Genomic DNA, 19,879 nt, shown 5'->3' with positions numbered 1-19,879 from the left:
GACTAGGGAACTGTGTTCCGAAACCTAGTGCAAATCGCTATTACTACAGCAAACTCGCAGCATCAGGCTAAAACAGGTCGTTAGTATCTACATCGTGAACTAATTTATGCTAACTTTGCATCGCTCAATCGTTTGCCACTCAATTTGATTTATTTTGAAAAATAACAGAAATGGAGTCTTTGTTGATAGATATCTTGCTTTTGCTTTTCTGCCACTTTGACGCTTTTCAAATCTGCAACCAAGAATCGTTTTATTTTTGATACTGAGTTCAATTTGTTCGGTTTTGGAAGTTGTAAACCACACTTGAGCAATACGAGCACGCCTAATGCCTGAATCTCAACTTTAGTGCTTGCCCTGGCCTGTACTGTAAATCATTTTTGGGATAAGTTTCATTCTGTCTCATGAACAGTCTCATTTTGTATTTAGCATCAACAACCTTTTAAACTAACGAGGTGGTTGGTTCGCGGCTGTGATTCAACAGCACATGCGTATTTCTACACAAAACGTGAATGCTCTGCTAAATTCTAAACACTTGTCACTTGGCTATTTCTTGCTATTCAAGACATCACCAAGTCGTAACATGGCCATTGGTTATTGTGTGGATATGGCTGTACAATTGCAATGCTTGCTTGCAGTGAGACCTCGTAGCTGAGCGTTGCATTGTCCATTTTATTGGATTGTTCACATTATTACTTTGTTTAATAACCACTCAGATATTGCACCATCACGTCTATCAACTGAAGTTCTTGACTCTGCTGGGAGCAAAGGCCATTTTGCTGTCAATGACATGGATAGACGCTTAAAGGTAGAATAATTTTCACTGAAAATACTTCACAAACGTGTATTGAAAGTTCAAAATTTTTACTACTTTGTTTTTTTTTCTTATTAATAATTTTTAGTATATTGCTTGACCTTATTGACCTTTTCAGTTGTCAGTAGTTAATGACGTTTATAAATTGGAAGAAAAAAGAAACTTGTCCGCTAACTCGCTAACTTTCAATTATGACCCTACATAAATTTATGTATGACGAACTTATAAATATTTTTCGCTATTATTTTCATATGAAACATTTCAGAATGGTGAATGTTCAAATTTGTTGAAGGATGTCAACCACGCCTCGCAGCCCCTCAACACACCGAAAACCCCTCCCGCCCCTCATGCGACCACTCCTGAAATAGCAAACTTGTTCGGCAGCGACGTAAAGTTTTTGTCCAGTCTGAGTGACTCGGACCAACGAAGGTACCAAGAGTTGTGCGGGCGACGCTCTTCCAGCGTGGAGAAGGAACAAATTGACAAATATCGTTCAACAAGGCACGGATCTCTTGTTCTTACCTCCACCAGCGTAAGAGGAAGATCCGGATCCGCCTTGTTCACAGGTTGGTTGTATGTTGGTGTTCTATAGGTTTAGGTTTCAGTTGTGATATGTTTTAAATATTTAAATATTAAAAAGCAAAAAACTCTTCCCAACCCTACATTTGACCAACACGAACGAGAAGGAACGTCTCAAATATGTAATAGAATGTCTTGCTGTACCCATTCGCTTGCTTTCGTAGGGGTCGAACAGAGCAAAATAGTGATGGAAGATAGTAGTTAAATTTTGCCGTCCTTGTGCATGAAATCGACCATTCGTACACACGCTTTTCTATTGGAACAGGAGTTGGGGGTATTAGTCCCCTGATTGGCCAGAAGCCCTTCCAAGTTGATGGAGATTCCAACATGCCAAACGCACGCAACAATTTCGACAATATGACTGCTGAGGACTTTATGCTTGGAGGAGGCTCCCCTAGTCACTCTGCACTCTCTGGAAGGTAACGCAATAGTTTCACTTTCTAAATACTTTTTTTCAAATATTTCAACAGCACTGAAACGTAGCATGCAGTGGGAAATTCAATATCTGCTTTGTATTTTTTTTTGTATTCATTTCAATGCAGTTTCTAGCCATCCCTTCTGTGCAAAAATTGTATTGTTAAACCAGGGCTTCCCAAACTAGGGGTCGCGACCCCGCAAGGAATCGCGTATCGAACTTCAGGGATCACGGAGAGTATATCGATTTTACACAAAGTACTACATATTATACTATGGTAGCCTAATTGTCAGATTTTTAATTCAAAATGTAGTTGTTAAAACGGGTGCAACTGTTCAAAACATTATTCTGAACTGAGCTTTAGATTCTACGTAAAAATAGGTCTATTCCGAATAGTTCAGTTCAGTAGGACATAGCCCTAAGAATGGCCGTAGGCATTTCTCTCTAGCTAGAGCAGTGTCATGTTCATGCATGAGAGAAATCGAGGGCTATTGTTGAAGGGGCACCACTCTCCAATCAGCAGCGTGCCTTTAGGTGTCTTGCCAAAGGCACATCCACATGGTCTTAAGCGGTGTCGAATGGGCGCCTTGCGAACGTCGAACCAGGGTTCTTACCACTCGGCTATGCAGCCGATAGCCCGAGTAGTAGGACTTTGTTAATTTACTACGGATGAACGTCTCACTCGTATCACAGCAGGATACGTAACTTTTATCTGCGTCACGTTTGTTTTATTACGTCGTGTGACCCTGTCTCTGCGGACGAGAGGCTTATGCTGCCGAGCACCTCCTTCCTTAATCTGAGAAAGAATTTACTGATCTATTTCCTGGTTATAAGTTTCGGGTTGAATTTTCTGGAACAACACTTTAAAATCCTTTAAAACTCAGTAGGTAGTAACCGCAATCACAACAAAATACCGTTCCAGCCAGCAACATTGAGCCACGACTGGACTTGCTTAACAGCAGAAAACAGTCGCACACATCACACCGAATAAATGTGTTTGCTTTTTTTTTTAAAGTAGCAGGCTTCGAGTGCCGATCTTCAATTTTCTTTCAAATAAAGCAAACCTTTTAATAAATATCACAATATATTTCGCACTGTTCATCATTTTAATCGTGCAGGGTCGCTGAAAATTTTAGTAGATTAAAAGGGGTAGCGAGCAAAAACGTTTGGAAAGCTATGGTTTATACAACAAATCACAATATGCAGACTTACGTCTATTGATGATACAAAGTCACTCTGTTTGCAGATCCGTTAGTGGGAGCATATTGACCAATAAGAGCAGGTCACCGAGCAAATTGCGGGCTAGCTCCGATTCGCCTGTGCATCTGCGGAAAGCAAAAAGGCTTGCTGGTAAGTTTGACTGGGAACTTCAACATTTACTCATTAACCTGTAATTTGAACCGAAAGTTGATTTTTCTTCTTCTTGTTATTGCTGTTGGACTGCTAAAAACATGGAATAACATTGTACTAGAGTAAAATAACAAAATAAAAAAGTGACTAAAACCACAAAGCTTTAAAACGCGTGTATAGTATAGGTTTAAAAATTGTTTAATCAGCGAAGATAGGTGAGCAGGGTCACCAAACACCGCGTTTTTATCGCCAAAATTAATTGAATGAGTGACGATTTTTCATCCTATGTTAAGACATGTGAACCGGGCAATTGACATGGTAATAATACCCATACTAATTGCTGAGGTTTCACAACAGTTGTGACTTAAAATTGCAATAAGGAAAACAACACTGAGTTGCTACCTCGTGGCGGAGTTGAACCCACGCCTTCATGTTTACCGTTATTGCACGGTTTAAAATCATTTTAATTCCATCACAGGAAGCAATAACTTAGTGATGAAGGATGGCGTTCCGATGCTTGCCAGCACCCCATTGCGCACAGTCATCGAGCCGCCCACCGATGATTCTGATGCAGCAAAGAACGACAAGCCATTAGGTATTTTTGCGCTTGTTTTTTCTTACTATTGCTTTCCTTTCCTCTGCAATCGCTTGGTTTCAAAGCGTCATTTTTTTGACGGAAATTCATAACAAACCACAAGGAAGGTAGTTTCACCACGATCTTCTACCGGTGACAGCGGCTCCTGTAAGCATGTCAAGCTGCTCAACTTTCATAGAAGTTTTCCCAGTTCGAAAAGAAAAATATTTCTTCGAACAATGAATCAAGATGCAACTTATGGTTTTCCGCTGACTACACTGTGTCTCCCAGTTGGCAGAGTTGATTCTTGCGTAGACAGATAGAATCAAATTGATGTTTTCTTCTTAATTTGAGCTTTACTTTAGAACGTTTTTACCAAAATCTTTTTTTTTTACTAAAACCATCTTTTGTCAAGATCCACTCAATGAATCCTCACCGACTTCCGCTAACATAAAGAGCAAAGGAAGACTTCTTCAATTAAAGCAAAATGTGATCCGGGAGGATATCAGTCATCTTTCCCAAGATCCACTTTCTCCGGGATCAAACGATCCTCTTCCTACTTTTCAGGTCGATGCCAGTGGGGACGCTAAAAGTAAGTATTACAGAAGGAAAAAATACTTTCGCAAATATTGATGTGTTGTTATATAGCGGTGCTTCCATCACAGTAGTTCATTCCTTAGCTCTTTGCCAGGCATACAGTTTTAACACCATACATAGCGCCAGTTGAGTACATTGTTGCTCTAAATTCATTCCTGTCTATACTTCAAGAATTAAAGGTGTGTTAACTTTTCGGCGATTGTTCCACCTATATAAGCAGAAAGTACCACACTAAATTGATAAGTACTAATGTATTGTGGAGCCTTCGCCACACAAGTGCGACTTCGTCTGCACATGCAGTACATTATCGAATTCAAATAGAATAGATATGGTCCAGCATTATATTCACTGCTACTAAAGTCTAATATGTTGCGAGTTATCTTCACTCTGCTAATTGCTGAATTTTTATGCAGCCGTGTTTCCATTACTGCCTCCTCCATATTATAATGCGTTTTATTCACAGATGTGAAGACAAACAGCCTTAGTCGCCATCTGGTAGAAGAGATAGAAGATTACTTGGAAACCGATTCCTTAACGCGATGCTCATCGGATGGGACGGTTGTGCAGGAGCAAAGGAAGAGGATGCAGAGTCATGTCGAAGAGGTGAATGGATCTGTGTGATCTAATCAATGGTCAACATATGACAATACTGTAGAATTCGCTTATAGTGACACCTGAAGCAGCAACCTTCCGAAAAGCGTCTATACAGACTAGAGACATGTCACTATAGCCGAATTCTACTGTTTACCTTTGCATGGCTATTTAACTTGTCCATCATTGCGCTTGTCGAATTCTGTGACCAGTGGTAATGAGGTATCTGTGCTGTTAACCACGTTTCACACTTCAAGAAACACAAGAAAGAGTTCTAATGCTGTTCTTGATTGGATTTTCAATGAATCATTGTTTTTTTCGTTTCACATAAGACGCTATCTTCTGAGTAATTCGTTCATGTATGAGCGAAAAGTGAAACTTAGGCTGACGTACATTTCTCAGGTCTACGTTGGCTTCAAAAACTAATTTACTGCTCCACCAATGACTTAACCTGCTACCCTCAGAATTTGCCAACTCAATGGGTTTGTTTTCTTTCTCAGGACGCATCAAAATCCAAAATCGACAGGTTGAGGAGTCTCTCCACCAACAGCCCCAAGTCAGGTCGCAGAGGAAAGCCTCCTTTGAAAAGGTGGGATGTTCTGAGTGGTCCGCTGTTGAGATCAGCAATAATTATCGCCTTGCTGAGAAAGTTTTAAGCCAAAAACGGGAATACAACTTGGCCCAATATTGTACCTGAACGAAACTGTTCGTCCAGTATCTATTTTATCGTCTGGTTTGTTTTTTGTCATGTATATCACTTAACCCGTCACATAATCTTGTGATATGATAGACAAGTGGTAGCGGTGACTTGATCTGGTTTTTTTTTGAAGATGTCTTGTCTGGTTGACAAAACATCGAAACGTATACAGGGGTTTTACTAATAACATTTTGAAAATAATCAAGCTCCCATCAGCAAAACCCACTGTGCTTTGTATATCGTATTCTTGTAACAATAGTTTTGTTTGGTGCCAGCTGTGCCTCAACTCAATACTGCTGAAGTCTGACTTGATTGAAAAGCGAATATCGGGTCTGTCTGACAAAAAGTTCCTGGCTGGAGTTGTGCTTTGTTCCGCACCTCAATAGAACACTTTGTTTCATCAGAACACTTTGTTTCATCAGAACACCTTGTTTTCATCACAGCACCTTGTTTTCATCACAGAACTTTCGCCAAAAAAATACAAAAATAAACTTTTTCAGATCTTTGACTTACCATGAGAATCAGACCCTTTCATCCAGTGATTCTTGGTTTGGTTCAAATTCAAAGATGAAGGGTTTGAAGACAACCACATTGGGGATGGCCACCAAAGCGAAGAAGGTGGCGACTAGCCTGGCTAAGGATTTGAACGAGACAATGCAAGCCAGCATCGCTTACTACACGCCGGAGAAAGTGAGTTGAAGCTCTGCGCTTGTCGATTCTTTTGTTTGGCTTCATAAAAATGTAACGTTTTACAGGGTAGGAATATACAGTTATACACTGTAGGCTTAGCAGCATTTATCCTCAATTGAGATAACCTCTGGTGTAGTGAAATCGACCACAAATCTTCAGTTTTGAAGTTTTTCTTATGAAACGCAGCTAGGTTGCAAACTGAAGCGAATACCAGAATAAAAGCAGCAAAAGAACTCAAGATAAATTAAGACAATGTGGCAACAAAACAATCAGCAAATACAATGTTATTCATAGCAACATCACGTCATCTGGGACAAGAAGTATCGCTGGGGGTTGCTAACAAATTGAAGCTTTGACCCATTGACTCTCTGGTGTTAAAAGTGGACTATTCAATCCATCTACTAGATGCGTGTTGCGTCAAAATTTGAAGATTACATTATGAAAATGTTTCATTTTAATTCTCCCTCTGTTTTCAAGGTGAAAGGATCCTCATCTGACTTGAGAGGATCACAAGAGGATGTTCATGATAATTCATCGCATCTTCCTCACTCCAAGAGCCAGACTTTTACCCATGAGCAATATAGTAGTCAGTCAAGCTTGCGGAGTAGCGGAAGTGTGCGTAGTGTGCAAGATGTGAGAGAGGGTAAGTTGAACCACTTTCATACTACGTACGGTGTAGCCTAATAGCTCTGCTAATATATAAAAGTCCCATACTCAGTTATTGAGCCTTGGAAAGTGAGAAAATGAGGTTCTCTTTATTCTCAGCCTTTGCACTAACGAGAGTAGGGTGATCAGTTCCTTTCTCTCAGCCGCCTTTCTTTCAGCAACTATGCCCACTCAATTTATTACACCCTAGAGGAGAGCGGTGCTTTTCAACAACCAGCTTAAAAAGGGTGTCGAACCAGGATTGCATGATTGGAAAGCCAACGCCTTATCCGCTGCGCCATCCCACCGCTGATCTATAGATTACTTAAAATTTGATAGCATTTACAATTTACATAACAATATGTTTTATTCGTGTTGTTGTAATGGTGTTGATGTGTAGCCTCACAAAGAACTGGTGGCAAGAAAAAGAAACCTAAAAAATTAGCAAGACCTCTGAGTGTACCGCACTTTGGTGAGTATGCGACTTGAATTTTAGAATCATCCTAATACGTGTGTTTGTTTTTGTATAGCGCTGTTTCTATTGCGTATATAAATCGCTGTGTGCTCTACATAGCAGAGTTTTAGTTCAGAGTGGTGGAGCCGGGTATATTATTATTGTATATTTTCTCTATGTTAAGAACAATGAATTTCAGTATTCTTTTTGAAAAGTTTTGGGTATGACCCGACATGGTACTGACCTCACGTCTACAGTATCACCATAACATGCGTCGGCATATTTTTAATTGTTTGAAAGCCAATCAATTGAGTTGTGATACTCTTTCAAGACTCTGCCAACGCAGCAAACCGCCTCCCACTTCAACTAACCAACTCATGTCTGTCCATCCCGACTGCCAACAACGAATCATCCGACCCCAACATCACATCTTCTATGACTTCGCTAAACATCAAGGTGCGTTGTGTATGAAACATATCAATCTGTAGCACGTATTTTTTCGAAAGATTTTCGGTGTCTAAGAGCTGTTTGAATAATAAAAGCTGACACCATATTCTTGTTTTTCTGCCCTCGTCCTAAGACATGAGGCATATAATAAGCCTGTAGTATTAACCTCTTGGATTGTGTCACAATTTGTGTTACTGTAAAACAGCAGCTAATACTAACTTGCAAGCGTAATGCTTTTAAGACCTTTCCAAAGTTGTCTTAGTTTAAGTCTGCCATGTTGTAAAATAAATTAAATCTAACTGTTTTTCTTCACCACGTCTGATGTGTACATTGCACCCACACAACAGGGCATCTACGATGTCGATGTGATAATAAGCAGCTGCTCGCGATGCCACCGCTGTGAGTCCTTGGTTTATGACGAGGAAATCATGGCTGGGTGGATCGGTGACGACTCTAGCCTCAACACGCAGTACGTAGACGAATGTTCTAGAATGTGACGTTTAAAGTTTAAACAGTGGATGGTTGTATTGAATTGACCACACAAAGCAATTCATTACAATACATTCATTCACCATGTTTTCAGTGCATCGGTCATTGAGCAGCAAGACAAGATGACAATAAGAGTTTTAAATCTTGTGATAGGTATCACTTTGGAGTGTGTAGGTTTTATGGTCACATACATCATGGAGATGATAACTTATATAACAAGCGCATTGGCACTTTTAACTAAAAGCGACAGGACACTTTAGCTCAGATCGTCTTAACTTTAAATTTTCTGTTTCACGTTGTTTATCGGGTATGATCCGCACATTGACTGATCCAGACAGAAAAAATCGTTATATTTACATTGATTTAACGTCTGCAGGCGTTGAATCAATATGACGGATTTTACTGTCTGCGGCGTGCCAGAATTCCTATTAACCGATGCTTTAACCCTTTGAAGGTTTGGGGGGCTGTCAATTCAACTTTTTTGTATCAACAGTTGTATCTCCAAAACCACTAAGGCTGCGACTACGCGATTTCTTGACTTTTCCTAACTTTTATTCACCTCTATTGAGCTGAAATTTTGAGCGAATAAAGGTTATAAATTGAGAAATATAAGGCATTTCTCAGCACATCCTCTGAAATATTTCATATTCTATTGTTTAAAATTTTCCCACCAGCTGGATGAAAGTAATTAATTTGGCCCTCCTAACTGTTTCACAGCGTGAAGGGAATTGGCTGTAAGTAAAATTATGTAAAACATTTTTAATCGCAACATTGCAATGCATGTTCTTCATTACTCTACCAAACAATAATGTGTAAACTCACGCTACAATTACAGTCATAAGTCACCTCAACATTTCAACGTATATGAGCAGTTCTAAAATTCACATAGTTTTAATTTTCGGATATGCTCAGCGTGAATAATTTTACAAAGCGAATCCCAATTTTTGAAACCGTGCCTTAAAAAATAACAGAGATATCACTCCTAAAGCTAGGGGTGTTCAATTTCGATTTTCGATTCGATTTCGATTAAGGTGATATTCGAAACTCGTTTTTCGTATCGGACATATTCGAAATTATAGCCGCCCTTTCGGCTGAACGCGGTTGAAAGTAACTCGAGTGGCGCGAAATCTGTCTTGTCACATTTTACAAGCGAAAAAAGACTTCGACGCATGCGCATCGTCGATCACGTGACTATCACACGCTCTCGCGGGTCCAACGGCCAGGGATGCCAGGTTGGCATGTTTAATGCCAAATTTCACAAATTTCTCTCAAGAATGAAGATAGCTAGGTTGTGCAATAGCAGAAAGTGTAAGCTGAGCTTTGTCGCAGTTTTATCCATTTTTTACCGAATCCATAGGCGCCTAAGCCGTGGGGGCAGGGCCGTAGCCAGACCGCAGAGCAAGGGGGGTCAACTTTTTTTTTAGGGGGGGGCCGAAAAAATTTCAATGGGCAAAATCATTATAATTGTCGCTGTTGCTCGAGAATGTTGAGACTTTGTCAAGGGGGGGGGCGAAATTTTTTCAGGGGGGGAGGCCCCCCTGGCCCCCGGCTGGCTACGGGCCTGCGTGGGGGCAACTTTTTATGCTGTATTGATACATAAAACAATAGATGAACTAGCGATCGGCAGCCGGAAAACACTTTTTGAATGCAAACCGCAACAGCTTCGCGATAAATAATCACTAGAACGAGTTGCGATGCTACAATCCAACAACAGACAACAAAATCTGTCATTTTTACATTGATTTAATGTCTGCAGACGTTTTAATGTCTGCAGACACAGGACACTTAATCTTATGCTTGGGGTGGATGCAAAGATCACTTTCCACTCTTTTCCTTCCATTTCATGGAAATCTTCACTATCAGACTTGTTCTTGGAAAGCACGATAATCAGCCAACTGCATAACGACTTCTTTTTTTTTCAGTTGCCCGTTCTGCAATTCTTTGTTCGTTCCTTTTCTTGATATTGAAATTACTGTAAGTATTTTCACATGGTGGATGTTCAATTTGTTTTGCAACAGCTTGTTGACTTATTTGGCTGTCTCACAAGCAAACGATTTTTCAGTTCTGCTACTCAAAGCTGCAACACGAATATTCCACTCAGCTAAATTTTCCTTCTTTACATCGTTTCAACGTCGCTAAAGAAGCAATTTTGCTCGTTGCAACTCTGATGACTCTAGCAGAGTCACTTGAGAAGTTCTGTTGATTATTATTGCAGGATTATCGAAATCTAGATCGTCGGTCATCTACCTTGCAGTTCAAACCAACGCTACCTATGGAAACTGTTGAAGTATCAGAAGATAAATCACCCCCTTCTGCAGAGGGCTTCAGCGGATCGTTTAACCTTTTTTCAAACCCTGAAGCAACCCAAGAAATCAATGGTACTCTGGACAATATACCCGAAAGCTCATCCCATTCGGAACCCCCAACTATCAACAAGTCTCCTTCTGATCCCCACGATGGTGACTCTGAAAGGTTACCCGCGATAGACGAGTCAACTACACATGCAGCTACTCGGCAGGAAACGATTTCAAGAGCGGAGAGGTACGTTCGAGCGCTGTTGATACCAATTGCAGAAGTCACCGCAAGGATATTTAAGTTTTTATTTCGACGGCATAACTCCTGACATGCCAAGCATTGCTACCAGTGCTCGGAAATTCGGAACCAGCTTTTCTAGGAAATCGAAGCTACCGCCTCCTGTGCCATCTAGCATATTACCTCAGAGTGTACAATTGTCTAGTGAGTGAGGTTGTGGACTAGATTATCCCTAGAAGTAATATTACGCGCAGTGGTGTTTTGTAATGCAACAAATAAACTCTATGTCTATAGCCCACCCAAGTCTTATTATTTTAATCAAGTTTTATATTTCAGTTCCAACGCAATTACTGAACCCAAGACAATATCTGATACTGTCCCAGACAACACATCGGTGAGTCTTCTGCGATCTACTTTCGTTGCTAATCATTAATTAATTTATTATTGCTCAAAAACTTTATTAAAAAAACCTTATTACTCTAAAAAGAACTCTTCGTTTTATTTGATGCGAAGAAACTATAATCACATATATACAAGCAATTTGTCAAGCAAATATTTTCTCATTGTGGACGGTGTCTTACGATCTTTGCCGATTTGAAGGTGTGTTTTTTCTACATTTGGTCACCAAAGTAACCCTCTTGCTCAAAACGAGATAGTACGTTACCTTTCGTTCGTACGGCCTGTTTGCATAACGCGTTCGTTTTATTCAATTGGATCGGAGGAATTACAGACAACACAATAGGACAGCAAAAGAGCCAAGTTGTGCTTTTAACCGACTTAGTGTTGACGTTGCGTGTGTGGAGGTTTTTACCGCTATTGTTTGACAGGAATCTCAAAGCGTGGGAACAAATGAGACTCGTTCCACCGACGATCATTCTGTTCCTCGAGTGCTGGAACCAGTCACGGTCCCTTACCTCAGTTCCCTCGTTTTACGAAAAGAACTAGAAAGTTTGCTTGAAAATGAAGGAACGGTGGTTTTGACCGAGCCAGAATTTGTTGATCATCATCCCATTATATACTGGAATTTAGTAAGTAGACAGTGTTAACTTGTATAAATTGAGCTTTCATGGATCATTTAACTTGTCGCCACGGGTCTGCTACTATTCGGTGAGTTCCTAACCCTAACCCCAAACCCTAAAACGACAATGATAATTAGGCTACGGTACCCGATAATTTAAAAAAAAATTAAAAAAATCCCCCTTTAAGGGATCGGACTCACCGAAACGGGCCATTCCGTGTCGCCACAGGTCTATTCACAGTAGATGGTTTAAAAAGTTACTTTAAAAAGTTTGCAATCTTACTAATTTTGAAAACAGAGAGGCTTAACCTTAAATTTTGACTTATGTTACTTTACGTAGGTGTGGTACTTTAGAAGATTAAACCTTCATTCCAACCTTTACAATCTTCTGTTGCAATCCCAACTGGTTAAAACCGGTTCCAACGAGTCGTTTGCGGCAACGAGTTCATCACAAACGACGAAAGGCAACGTTATGATACACACAATGTGGGATAACCTCAAACTTCACGACGGCGCAGAAAAGCTTCCTTTATACTGCGTCTGGCACCAACGTAAGTGTTCGAATGGCATGCCTTCTAGATGGCATTGGTCAGATCCATTAGGGGAAAGTAGTGTAATTTGGACCCCCTAAGAGAAAAATGGCAATAACTCCACAAAATTAATGTCAATTTTTGAATACAGGTATCACATACAGCATTATGTAGCATATTTATCAAGTATATGATAGTTCAAAAAGTATCAAAAACAAATGAAATAATAACAAAACAAGAAAGTGAAAAAGGGGTCCGAATTAGACACTCCTGAGTGTAATTTGGACCAGGAGGTTGTGTAATTTGGATCACAGATTATCAAGAAAAAAAATTTTTTTTTTTAATAAAGCAACTTGTTCTTTATGTAGGCTACACCAGTTAATATTGATAAAGCTACACCTTCAGTGCAAATGCCCCGACTAATACATATGCAATAAGCAACCTTTGGCCCCTACTAAAATACTAGTCCAAATTGCACATTGCTGTTTTGTCTGAATTACACACTCCTATTGTTGCATCTAACAATACTGCTTGTTTGTTTAGCTATGCAACTAGAATCTTTATATCTGCTGCACTTAAACCTTAGTCACTAAGCAGTGCACCAGCACAATATAAGACTTTATTGGTTGAAGCTCTTCCATACATTCGCTTATTTCAAGCATCACAAAACTATATTAATTTGAAAAGTAGCACAAATTCGAACACAGCTACCACGTTTCTCAGGACAGAGATTTTGGTGATCTGGATTATTTCAACTCTTGCTTCAATTTGTTCACAAACCATGACCAAAAAAAAAAACTTTTACAGTATACAGTAATATAGAAAAGGATGTTGATCGAAATTACACTACATTTCCCTACTATAGAATTAGAAAGGTATTTCCCTACCACGGAAAGCGTCAAATTTGATATGAAAGCTAGAAAAAAACTTTTCAGTGTCAAAGTTTTTGTGTGCTGTGACATAAGTATAACTTGACACTGAAGTGTATTCTAACACGATAGATGGAAGTTTTAGCAGTTGTGCCACCATGTCAAAATGTTTATTTTACTATCCTATTTCAATTACAAGCATGGCTTTAACGTTAGCGTTTTGTCGCTTCTACCTTTTTCTAAACTTCTGCCATTTTTGACATGTATTGTCTTCGCATGGTGAAATCAATAGACAACTTTCTAGCATAGAAATGCCTAAGTGATCTAATACTTTTTTATTGTGATTGCCAGTGAAAAACCAAACTCCGAACAGCGAGTACGCATATTCGTTTTCGTTTCTCGCCGACATTCGCGACAGCATCAAGCGGAACGATGTTCGAGGCCCGCTCGTTGCGGTGCTCAACGAGTTGTACGTCCAAGGGGGGATTCGAAGAAGCGCGTACAGGGAAATTCTATGCCTCATCATCGTGGCACTGGGAAAAACGTCCATTGACATTAGTGAGTGGTAATAAGTGGCTGCTTCTTACGTATGATTCTTTCATTTTGTTGCTAAGTATTAAGGCACCACAGGCTGGTGTCATCGTCAATGGCAAGTAGGCACTCCACACCATGGGGTAATTTGTAGAGCTGTCAGTCCTTGATTTGCCATCTACACTTCACCGGAAGCACTCTGCCAAGCCCCAACACTATGTGTTCATATAGCGCTATCAATGCTTTACAAAGCAGATGTGCCATTGTAGCCGAGTAGGCTACATTATTGCCTGAATCTTTACTGATTGCTTAGCAAGAACGAGATTGAGTGCCACTATTGAAGAACCTTTGATATGACCGGGCAAATTTTATCGATTCAACGTCTGTCGATACTTGACGGTAAAGTCTCTTTTCAGATGCCTTCGATCGCGAGTACAAGCGAGCTTACGACGCTCTCACACCCGATGAACGCGCTCTAGCGAAAAAATGTGATCGACCACCGAGCGACCATGCTGTTGATTGCCGCGACATATTTGGGGAACTAGATTTGTATATATGACGTTATTCAGCTAATTCCGCTGGGCATTCTCGCTTGTGTGTATTGTCACTGTGAATTGAGGTGCTAGCGCTTGGTGTGAGTGCTAAACCATACGCTTAAAGAATTGCCATGGAGTGCAAACGTTGAAATTTCAAGACAATCACTGTCAGTAGTCAACCTTCTTCGCTCGGTCATTACAATTTGTGCCATACATTGCTGCTGCTAGTACTGCCTGGCATGGGAACCACTTCATGTGATAGTGTTCTATTTATCTGAAAACATTTTATATCATAAGTGTCGATTTATAAAGAGAAATGTTAGCCAACAGAACAACGTATCATATTTTAGTACAAACTCCTCATGATCTTATGTAAAAATAAACAGATTTGCATGTCGCACTGTAAAATTTCAGCTGGCATGAGGTGCCATTTTTGTATGATTTCATGGACAACATTTGCTATCTGGGGTGTAAGTTTGTGTTTATAAAGTGAAATTATTTCCGCCAACATGACAAACCGGATTCACAGTGTTAGTTCCAGAATTGTCTATTTTGCGTTGCTGCTGCATGCACGACTTTTGCAAACTTTGTTCTCCCGTTCAAATGCAATACAGAGATATTTTGCTGATTTGTCCGAAAAAAGTGTCGCTTGAAATTTCAATGATCTTCAAACAGCTCTAGGAGTTTGGGTGATAGCTGGTCCTTTCTTCTGGCCAATCATGATGTGATTCATTCCCTGGAGGAAGGTAAATACATGAACTACACTGATTAAGATTATCGGCCGACTAAGCAGCTCATGCTTTGGTGACACCGTGGTGTTGAAAATACTCGATACGTTGCAGTAGCTGAGCTATCTCAGTATTGATGCATAACGCAAAATTTTGATATAGGTCGCACCCAGTTATAGTGCCAAAACAACTGTTGCCATTACTTCCGAGGTAGGTCTGCCCATACGTAATTGTCAGTGTTGCTCCGCTGATGTCAACATTTTACAGAAGTATTAACACTGCACCTTACTATCGCAAATGTACAGCACTACACAATGTTAGGTATATAATGGTTTTGAATTTTTATCCTCGGACTGACAGGTTAAGACAAGCCTTGATTGGTTATTCCTGGTGGTTTCGCATATTTGTAGAGGCTTTTGACGCGGGGCCGGTTACCAAGATTGACAGAGTAAAGGTTTCCGACTGTTGAAGTGTTGTTGCCGAGGAAATATTTCATCCATGACCATTAGGTGCCACTGAATGAAGAGTAGTCCTTGGAATGTGTTGCTCAAGCACATACCCCGAGGATTGAACCAGTGCCGCTTGATCTTGAAGCATCTTTGTCCACATAATCAGGCCTATCCAACCGAGCTATCGTTCTGGTAAAGTGGGAACTATAAGCAGAAGCTCCAGAGATTGGAAGCTTTGGAACCCTTTTGCAGTGTTTATAAGATCGTAAGCGACCTACCTTCCAATGCAGAGGCAAACTTTCCATTGGGTTTTCTCTTAAATCCAGTTTCACAACATGATTCAGGTCAAGCAGGGAATCGTCACTAATATGACATATGTTGTTGCCACAAAGAAGTAACACTTTCAGTTTACGCTTTCCTGAAATATGGAAGTAGGGTTAGATTATAGACAGTCTTATTGTAACAATTGCAACAATAATGGCAATTGCTACAACCAGTAGCGCACCCAGAAAAAAATTTAGGGGGGGGCTAATTCAGAAATGTCGGTCGAGTGATTTGCGATAATAGTGACTGTAGGCCAATGCCCATCAGTGCCGGTGTTTGGGGTGTGCAAACCGTGCGATCGCACAGGGCCCGCAAATTAGGGGGCCCGCAATCTACTCAGAAAATGCAGTAATTTTGTTATTTTCAATGGAAAAATTTAACAAAGTGAATTCAACAAAGGAATTAGCAACAAGAAAACATGGAGACTCAACGGGTGCAACCTTTTTTGTCCCCTGAATGTTTCGTATCCTGAAAAGATCGAGAAAAAAAACAACAGAGCCGAAGTCGCTGATCGGAGTTGCCGCAAACATTTCAAAATTTCTCTCGATCTTTTCAGGGGACGAATTAAGTCGAAATTTGATTTTGTTACTCCGACTTCAGGGTACGGAATCGGGGTAAGAATTTTTTAGGGGACGAAATAGGTTGCATCCAAATCAACATAGAGACATAGCTTTATATTTCCGAAAAATGTTGAGGAAAGCATGATCTTATCCTTTTGCTATGCCACCGGACAGCACCATTTTACAGTAATATTCATTCCCAAATTTTTGTTGAACATGCTCTCATAATGCCCCAAATTCAAAGTAATTTTTTAAAATTTTCTAGGGGAGGACCCCCAGACCCCCCGCCACAGGGTGGGCTTCGGCGATGACACCGTCAGGCTTCGCTCGCTGCTTTCTAAATTCTCTGCTGACTCATTTATAATTTTAAGCAAAGGAGAATCCCAATTTGACACCAAAATTCAGGAAGCACTGTTAACGCTATACGCTACAACCCAAATTTAAACAAGCAATTATTTGCTGGAGGCGCGTCCATTCTCCTCAACATTTACTTGATGTATCACGTTCCCTGTGGTGCAAATTTTTTTATAGTTATTTATGTAGTTGCCTTTTCCTAATGTAAATTTACCTTCAAGAAGTTGACATTTATTGCATTGATTAATTATTTTCTGATTCTTGATTAGGGCTTAAAATTAAGCCGAAAACGTTCGACTGTTAAAACTATTTGTACGGTAATTATGTAAAATATATTGTTATAATGCTCGGGCCTGTTGTATTGTTATGTCTTATTCATATCTAACCTGTAAGTAAAAGGTATAGCCTAGCCTACATAGGGAACATACAAAAACTTTATTTTTTGTGACGAGTTTGGGGGGGGCTTGAGCCCCCTTAGCCCCATGCTGGGTGCGCTACTGGCTACAACAAAACTAATGTGTAGGAACTGGATTTGGCATTGCAGAAAAACATAAATCTAGAATAATATGACATTTGAACAGATACCGGTATATCTCTTGTTCCATGGAGATCAAAAATAAATCCAGGAATGGCATGATAGCACCAACACCTGGTGGACGGAATAATTTCCTAGCAACTATCAAAAACTCTACTAGAGCTGTCAATCTCAGTGACCACTGACCAGGCCTGCATCAGTGGTTGAAAGCCTCTAAAAGTATGCGAAACTGCCAGTATTAAGCTCTCCAATAATCTTTCCTAGTCTGAGGAAAAAGATCATGTTTGCAACCTATTGCACCATCAACAGTAGGCTACATTTTACAATTATCAGTGTACAAACTTGATCATGTGTAAATCATTCATTTAAACAAGAAAAAATATATGCATGGAACAAAACTTAACATGGTATATATATATTATACATTTAATCTCAAACAGCAGGAACATTATATGGTGACAGCTGAACTCCCATACCAAACTATTAAAACATTTCTACCACACAATCTGTTTAAACCCAGATCTTGATAATAATTTTCCCGTTCGTTAATGTGCTGGTAGGTTTATATCGATTTTTGCAGTTAGTATCTTTTTCGTCCCGGACGCGTTAATGACGAAAAATAAAATGATTGATTGAGTAAGCCTAATCGAGTAGCAACTCAACAAACTTTAACAAGCTATGTGAAGAGCCTACTTCTAAGCTATGTGGAGAGTCTACTTCCTAACCCTAACCTAGTTGGGTCCTATCAGCAAAGCATTGTTAGCTTGAGAAAAAATAAGCAAACTAAAAAGACCATGCTTATTACAAAAGCTTTTTTATGATGTCTTGGCCAGGACAATTTGTGTACTGTAGTGGACTGATATGTTATAAAGTTGATGCTTTTTAGTTTACAGTACAACAAAACAGTGAATAGCGCATTTTGTTTAAACCTGATATTAACATTGATCATTTAAAATTGTATTATAACATTTAAAACGTAGATTGCATTGAACAAACAAGAGAAAACATCTATATATCTTGGTACGGTACTCATTTCTAAACTGGAAACATCATTAAGCCTAACTACATTAAAGTTGTATTTCGACTGAAAAAAGTAGTCTGAAGAAAAACAATACAAGAACATATAATATAGGACAATAAAAGAAATTATATAAATAGTTTTGGAATCTCACAGGTTGTCTGCATTTATAGCATTTACAATGGTTTGAAAAAGAAGTGTTTTTAATCTGATTGTAAATGTTGCCTCAACAGTCAAGGTGCAAAAAGCCACACAATAGTCTATCACTGCATCTTATAAACTAAGGGAGCTGGTATACAAATCCCCCCCCCCCCCCTTGGTAACTCATGACAAAGAGGAATTGACCAAAACGTGTGGATTGAAGTGTGTGAACAGTAAAGCAAAGGTAAAGTAGTTTCACCCTATATGTTTGGTCGAGTCCTGTTTTTGTGTTTTTGTCATGAGTTACCAAGGGGGGGACTTGTATACCAGCTCCAAACTAAGCTGGGAGCTTCCAAAACTCACCTTTTACTGGGTCAGGAACAGATTCAAATTTATTACTGTTTAAATTTAAAAAAGATATTTCCTCCGGAAAAGTAATGTTTGATATATCTGTTAAATTATTTTCAGAGCAGTTGAGCCACTGCAGGCTTATGAGACTGCTCAACTCTACAGGTAGGTATTCCAGTCTATTTTGTTTCAAACCCAAACGAACTAAATATTTCAATTTTCCTATTTCTGATGGTACCACTAGTAAGTTACACTGGTTTATCCATAATTCTTGTAAAGTTTCAATGTCTCCAATTTCACTTGGTAAAGCTCCAATATTATTGTTGCTTACACTTAAAATCTGCAAATTTCTTAATGATCCAAGTCCAGCTGGAAGAACTGTTAATTTATTGTTATCCAGTATAAGTTCTGTTAAAGAGTGAGCAAATGTGAGAACTTCAGTTGGTGGAAAAATTAACTGATTATCATTCAAAAGCAAGCATTTGATTGAATTAAAACTTGACAGCTTTTTTGGAAGAACTGTCAATAAACGATGACTTAAATTTAAGCATTTAATTCTTTCAGGGCATTTTGCAATTATTGTATCAACTTCTTCATCCATTAACATTTGTATTTGATCTGTTGACTCTATGTTCAGTGCCAGACTACATCTTTAACTTTTGTAGATTAGAATTTCAACAAAATACCAGACATTTTCTAGTGTGAGCTGTTGCTACGGTATGCTGAGATAAGGTAAGTGAAAACAATCACTCTGTCTCTGCTCTCAAGCAAGGTTGCCAGACCCAAATTTCAAAAAAAGCCAAATGCACGTAGAAAAACTGTCAAATCAGAGAAAAAATGCCAAATATTATTTTAAGCAAGTCAAGCAATAAAAAAAAAGTGTCGTAGTTAGATATTGTTGTTAGATGTTTACTATAGCCTAGTTTTCTAGTAGACCATATGATAGTCTCATTATCTCCCTGTTAGTACGGGAATTTTGTAGCCTACAACTTTTGCAGTGTAGGCTACAGTAGGCCTTACGTGCATATTTTAAACGTGCTGTTCCTGGCAAGTAAACCATTGATTGA

At 39.4% G+C, this 19,879-nt stretch overlaps 2 protein-coding genes across 6 annotated transcripts in view; one reads left to right on the top strand and one right to left on the bottom strand.

Annotated features, from left to right (window-relative positions):
• The window catches only part of LOC145775109 (C-myc promoter-binding protein-like), a 57,905-nt gene extending 43,527 nt beyond the window's left edge, over positions 1 to 14,378 (top strand). For 2 of the 3 annotated variants that reach the window (XM_082586311.1, XM_082586310.1), the window contains 20 exons: positions 714 to 805; positions 1,077 to 1,377; positions 1,656 to 1,809; positions 3,052 to 3,155; positions 3,634 to 3,750; positions 4,145 to 4,321; positions 4,790 to 4,929; positions 5,418 to 5,506; positions 6,115 to 6,304; positions 6,782 to 6,947; positions 7,350 to 7,421; positions 7,735 to 7,859; positions 8,198 to 8,319; positions 10,262 to 10,313; positions 10,555 to 10,880; positions 11,208 to 11,265; positions 11,699 to 11,899; positions 12,230 to 12,440; positions 13,640 to 13,846; positions 14,236 to 14,378. In XM_082586311.1, the coding sequence (XP_082442437.1) occupies positions 714 to 805; positions 1,077 to 1,377; positions 1,656 to 1,809; positions 3,052 to 3,155; positions 3,634 to 3,750; positions 4,145 to 4,321; positions 4,790 to 4,929; positions 5,418 to 5,506; positions 6,115 to 6,304; positions 6,782 to 6,947; positions 7,350 to 7,421; positions 7,735 to 7,859; positions 8,198 to 8,319; positions 10,262 to 10,313; positions 10,555 to 10,880; positions 11,208 to 11,265; positions 11,699 to 11,899; positions 12,230 to 12,440; positions 13,640 to 13,846; positions 14,236 to 14,378 (3,047 nt within the window). The remainder of the gene's footprint in view (positions 1 to 713; positions 806 to 1,076; positions 1,378 to 1,655; positions 1,810 to 3,051; positions 3,156 to 3,633; positions 3,751 to 4,144; positions 4,322 to 4,789; positions 4,930 to 5,417; positions 5,507 to 6,114; positions 6,305 to 6,781; positions 6,948 to 7,349; positions 7,422 to 7,734; positions 7,860 to 8,197; positions 8,320 to 10,261; positions 10,314 to 10,554; positions 10,881 to 11,207; positions 11,266 to 11,698; positions 11,900 to 12,229; positions 12,441 to 13,639; positions 13,847 to 14,235) is intronic. The other variant, XM_082586312.1, reaches the window with a different exon arrangement.
• On the bottom strand, positions 3,022 to 19,524 carry LOC145775110 (uncharacterized). 3 transcript variants are annotated; one of them, XM_082586316.1, is made up of 3 exons: positions 18,828 to 19,524; positions 15,811 to 15,950; positions 3,022 to 3,130 (listed from the first exon to the last, which is right to left on the bottom strand). In XM_082586316.1, the coding sequence occupies exons 1-3, from the start codon at positions 19,417 to 19,419 to the stop codon at positions 3,089 to 3,091; spliced, it is 774 nt and encodes a 257-aa protein (XP_082442442.1). In that variant the 5' UTR covers positions 19,420 to 19,524; the 3' UTR covers positions 3,022 to 3,088. The 3 variants fall into 3 exon arrangements, with proteins under 3 accessions (XP_082442442.1, XP_082442440.1, XP_082442441.1); XM_082586314.1 differs by lacking the exon at positions 3,022 to 3,130 and adding an exon at positions 12,379 to 12,516; XM_082586315.1 differs by lacking the exon at positions 3,022 to 3,130 and adding an exon at positions 14,952 to 15,091.
• Between the last annotated feature and the right edge of the window lie 355 nt (positions 19,525 to 19,879).

The sequence above is a fragment of the Aplidium turbinatum genome, chromosome 8, assembly GCF_918807975.1.
Source record: "Aplidium turbinatum chromosome 8, kaAplTurb1.1, whole genome shotgun sequence".
Taxonomy (NCBI): Eukaryota; Metazoa; Chordata; class Ascidiacea; order Aplousobranchia; family Polyclinidae; genus Aplidium; species Aplidium turbinatum.
Note: the sequence above shows the minus strand (reverse complement) of the source record. Positions and strands in the feature narration are given on the sequence as shown.

What these genes read in the sequence shown, in the direction of transcription:
- LOC145775110 (XM_082586314.1), bottom strand. Translation starts at nt 19,419, where the DNA reads ATGTTAATGGATGAAGAAGTTGATACAATAATTGCAAAATGCCCTGAA. An exon ending in TGTTCCTGACCCAGTAAAAG is followed by an intron (nt 15,951 to 18,827) that starts GTGAGTTTTGGA and finishes TCCATATTTCAG; the next exon opens with GAAAGCGTAAACTGAAAGTG. An exon ending in GTTTGCCTCTGCATTGGAAG is followed by an intron (nt 12,517 to 15,810) that starts GTAGGTCGCTTA and finishes TTTTTCTCTTAG; the next exon opens with GGGGTCCAAATTACACTACT.